The sequence below is a fragment of the Apis dorsata genome, unplaced genomic scaffold (genome assembly GCF_000469605.1).
Source record: "Apis dorsata unplaced genomic scaffold, Apis dorsata 1.3 scaffold_149, whole genome shotgun sequence".
Taxonomy (NCBI): Eukaryota; Metazoa; Arthropoda; class Insecta; order Hymenoptera; family Apidae; genus Apis; species Apis dorsata.
This window is the reverse complement of record NW_006263440.1, coordinates 1416136-1419910: the sequence shown is the minus strand read 5'-3', so window position 1 is coordinate 1419910 and position 3775 is coordinate 1416136. Positions and strand designations below refer to the sequence as shown.

The 3775-nt window shown below is 43.6% G+C and overlaps 1 protein-coding gene across 2 annotated transcripts in view; it reads left to right on the top strand.

Annotated features, from left to right (window-relative positions):
- Positions 1-6: 6 nt before the first annotated feature.
- LOC102677613 (alkaline phosphatase-like) overlaps positions 7-3775 on the top strand; it is a 159507-nt gene continuing 155738 nt past the window's right edge. For both annotated transcript variants that reach the window (XM_031509421.1, XM_006613454.2), the window contains exon 1: positions 7-168. In XM_031509421.1, coding sequence (XP_031365281.1) covers positions 55-168 — 114 coding nt within the window. In that variant the 5' untranslated portion in view covers positions 7-54. The remainder of the gene's footprint in view (positions 169-3775) is intronic.

The following is a 3775-nucleotide window of genomic DNA, read 5'->3' as shown; positions in this document are numbered from 1 at the left end:
GCGCCACCGCCGGGCGGCGTGGCGAGGGGCGTCGTTCTCTTCGTCGGCGACGGAATGGGGATGAGCACCCTCACGGCAGCGAGGATCCTCTCGGGTCAACGTCATGGAAACACGGGCGAGGAAGCGCAACTCGCGTGGGACAGCTTTCCAGCCGTGGCACTGGCAAGGGTGAGTCCTCTTTCTCTCTCTCTCTCTCTCTCTAACTTCTCATCCTCCCCCTTTGCGCGCGTTCTACACTCGACTCGAGTCGAGGAGCGCGGAATTCCGAGGAAACCTTCCCTTCCCCCGAGACGTTCCCTCCACGTCTCTTTCCATTCTCTTCGAGGGAACGTTCCTCGATTCGGGATTTCCTTGTTACGTAGGACGAATCATCCTTGTCTCGAGATTGTCCTTTGTTCGTTTATATTTTGCGAGTTATCGCCCGAACGCAATTTATTCCAGCGAGCTAACGTTTTCCAGCTTTTCGACGTCTACGATATACGCATTGCAGCGTTTCCTATCGTATTATTCGTTGCGCATTATTCTCCATGACGCATCGCTGTCCTTTGTTTTCACCGAGGAGGATTTATATATATATATATCTGTAATTCGAGGCTGTTAAACACAGGGAGTAGCATCAATATTTTTTTATCTTATCTCTTGGCGTGAATTTATTATTTCCTAGTTTAGGAAACTGTGAAATTTCAAGGGCAAAACGATCTGTTAATCTCGTTTAATTTCGTTATACTGTTAAATACCCGTTTGATCAATAATCATCCTCCTTTTTTGCTCTTCGTTCTTTCCATTTTTATTCCTGCTCTTCCACTCGAAATAAGCGACACGAGGTTTCCACGAGAAACTCTCCAATAACGTTCCTTTCGGGATCTCGAGAAGGTGTATTCGAGCTTATTACCACGTCAATGTAAACGAGCATCTCATACCCCGAGAGGGAAACACCGATATCCCCTCAACGCCTCCGGCTTATCAACCTTATTTCCCATTTCTTTTCTCCAATTGTGTTCCAATTCGCAACGATAACACCTCCTCCACTTCTTCCCACTTCTTTCTTCTTCTTTCTTCACTCGTTTCCGCAAATCTTTCGAAATCTCTCGATCGTTCAAGTCGCGCCTCGTGGATTCGATCGCGATCCTGGAAGGAACTAATTAGAAGGAGCGCCATCAGGGGACGACTGGCGTTGGAATATTCGAGCGGATGGCACGATTGTTTGCCATCGGGAGTCGGGGGTCGATTCGAAATTGTGACCGCGGGGATTGGACGGGGATTGGTGACAAATTGCACGTGTACAGGTGCATCCTACGTTTCGCTTCATAATTACGCGGGGACAAGTTGAAACGAGCGCCCCCGGAAATGAGAAACGCGCCAAGGGCGAATCGACCCGATTAGAAAGAGAGTGCTACGAATTTCGTAATTTGCGCCCAGGCAAATTATCCTCCAAACCAAACTTCAAGTAGATTGCGTCCAAATATAAAATAAATATCCGCGAGAAATTTTCGATCCCTTCTTCTCGATTAAAGAAAAGTTTTATTCGCTTCGTTCGATTTCGAATATTTCGAAATGAAAAGACAGGCCTTTGTTCAATCAAGATAAAAAACGAAAAAACAGGAGATTTTTATCTCAGCTTGTTCGCGCACAACGGGCAACGAATAACGCGGGGACCAAATTCTGTTTACACGATCTGAATTTTCATTCGTTTGACGAGATGCGCGCTGATTGCAAATTCTTTTGCTCCCCGCGCGAAACGGAGACACGGGTAATTTCTAGTAGTAAAGGTCGAGGACGGGAGGGGCGCGTAATACACGCCGTGAGTAAATTTCTCCCCTTCGTTCGACGCATATTCGCACGCCGCCGCATTTATTTCGCCCCGCGTAATCCAATTTGCATCCGGTTACTCCTTTACGCCGCGTCTACTTTTCCATCCGAAATATAAGCTGGTTCTCCGGGTAGACCGAGCCCTCTCTCTCCAACTTCTCCCGGCAAACTTTATCGGGGGATTTCCAGCTTTCGTCCCCGACATCGGTTTACGGACTTGCTTATTATCCGACCTTCTCTATGCGTGGACAAACTTTCCACCTGGATCCTTCTCTCTCTCTCTCTCTAACTCTTGGAAATCACCTTGGAAAATTTACGTAATTACCTCGATGCAGTTCTAATATCCGTGTTCATTTTAAATTCGAGCGAAACTGGATTAGCTCCAAAGTCAAAAGTCTCTCCTCTTCAATTAACAGTACAAGAACTATGATTTATCTAGATTTATCTATTTATCTTTCCATGTTTCGGTTCTTTCTCAGATCGTAGTCGAAGTCGAATCGATCGAAGTATCCTTTTCTCCCCAAAAATTCCTCATTCACGCGCAAGATCATCGCGTTTTCGAATTGACGAGAAGAGGTAATCGAGCCGTTGTTTACGATGGATTTTCCGCGGACAAAGGGGGAAAAAATAGGTTCGCATTTTAACGGGATAAAGTACGATTGTACGAGCGGAGAGAAGCGAAAATTTTACGTTCGATCGAGCGTAATTAATCATACGAAATAATTTTTCCCTCGTTTAATTGATACATTACGTGTAGGAATAGCGGAGGTTGACGGTTTCTCTCCAAGTCCTACTAGTTTTCGCTCCAAGAGTCGTGTTTATTATCCCGTTGATGCAATCGAGTTTCAAAAGGAAACGCAGCTCGATCGATCTCGAACGAGGCGGTTTCCAACTTGACTAAACTAAACTACGTGTTTTGAAATCTACTGATTTCACCTCTGTCGAATATTCTTCTTACGTTATTTTTCGGCCAAGTAATTGAGAATTGCTCGTCGAATGGAAATATCCGGATATTCGTTCGCGCGGAGACGAAAAAGAAAGAAAGAAGAGAAATCGAAAATGTATTTTACGGTTGAAATAAGCAGTTGTTGTATCGACACTTTTTTAATATAACTCTCTCTCGAGTTCTTTGCGACTTTCCCCTTTTTTATTTCATTTTCGTACTTTCAAAGCGCCTTTCTCCTTTAAAGCTTTGCCCTCTGCTCCTCCCTTGCCGCTGCAGTTCGAAAATGGACAAGATCGGAAAAAGTTTTTCGCGCAGTCCTTCAGGACTCGGAAGACTTCGATATTGCCTACACAGTCGCTTATTATTCTTCGAGAGTAACCTAAACTTCTTCGAGCAGCATTCGATAGAAAACAAGCTTCCTTCGTAGATACTTGCCGGACCAAAATCTTTAACCAAACTTTCCAACGTATCCGCGTATATAAAAATTTATATACTTTTTCTCTAAAATAATCGTCCCTCCTTAAAAAGAAACTTGTTTTAACGCGGTGATGATTCAATTTCGATTCCGTGAATTTGATTAAACGCGAGGAAGTGACGAAAAAGAAGAAAATTTAAAGGGTTCCTTCCGCCTCTTATTAAACGGGGGAACTCATTTATTAGTAGATCCAACCTAAAACCGTTTCTCGAAAAAGCTACCTCCTTTCCTCCTCTACTCTTTCCCCTTCCGTTTTTCTTAAACTTTGCAAGTAAGTCCTTCGAGGTTTCCACCACTTTTCCAAAGCTGACCAAAAGCCTTCTTATTATCGTATAGATGTAAAAGTTTTCCTTTCTAAGGAAGAAAGTCGAACTCGATTCGTGTAGGGACAGATTTTTATAAAACCTTCTTTCCCCCCTCCTCGCGCACACTTTTAATTTATTTTTTTCCCTACCCATATTAACTCGAATATTATCTGCTTTCTTTCGTTTGTTTGAAATTTCTTGAATAACGTATATGTCTCTTCGAACGTAGAATTTTATAAT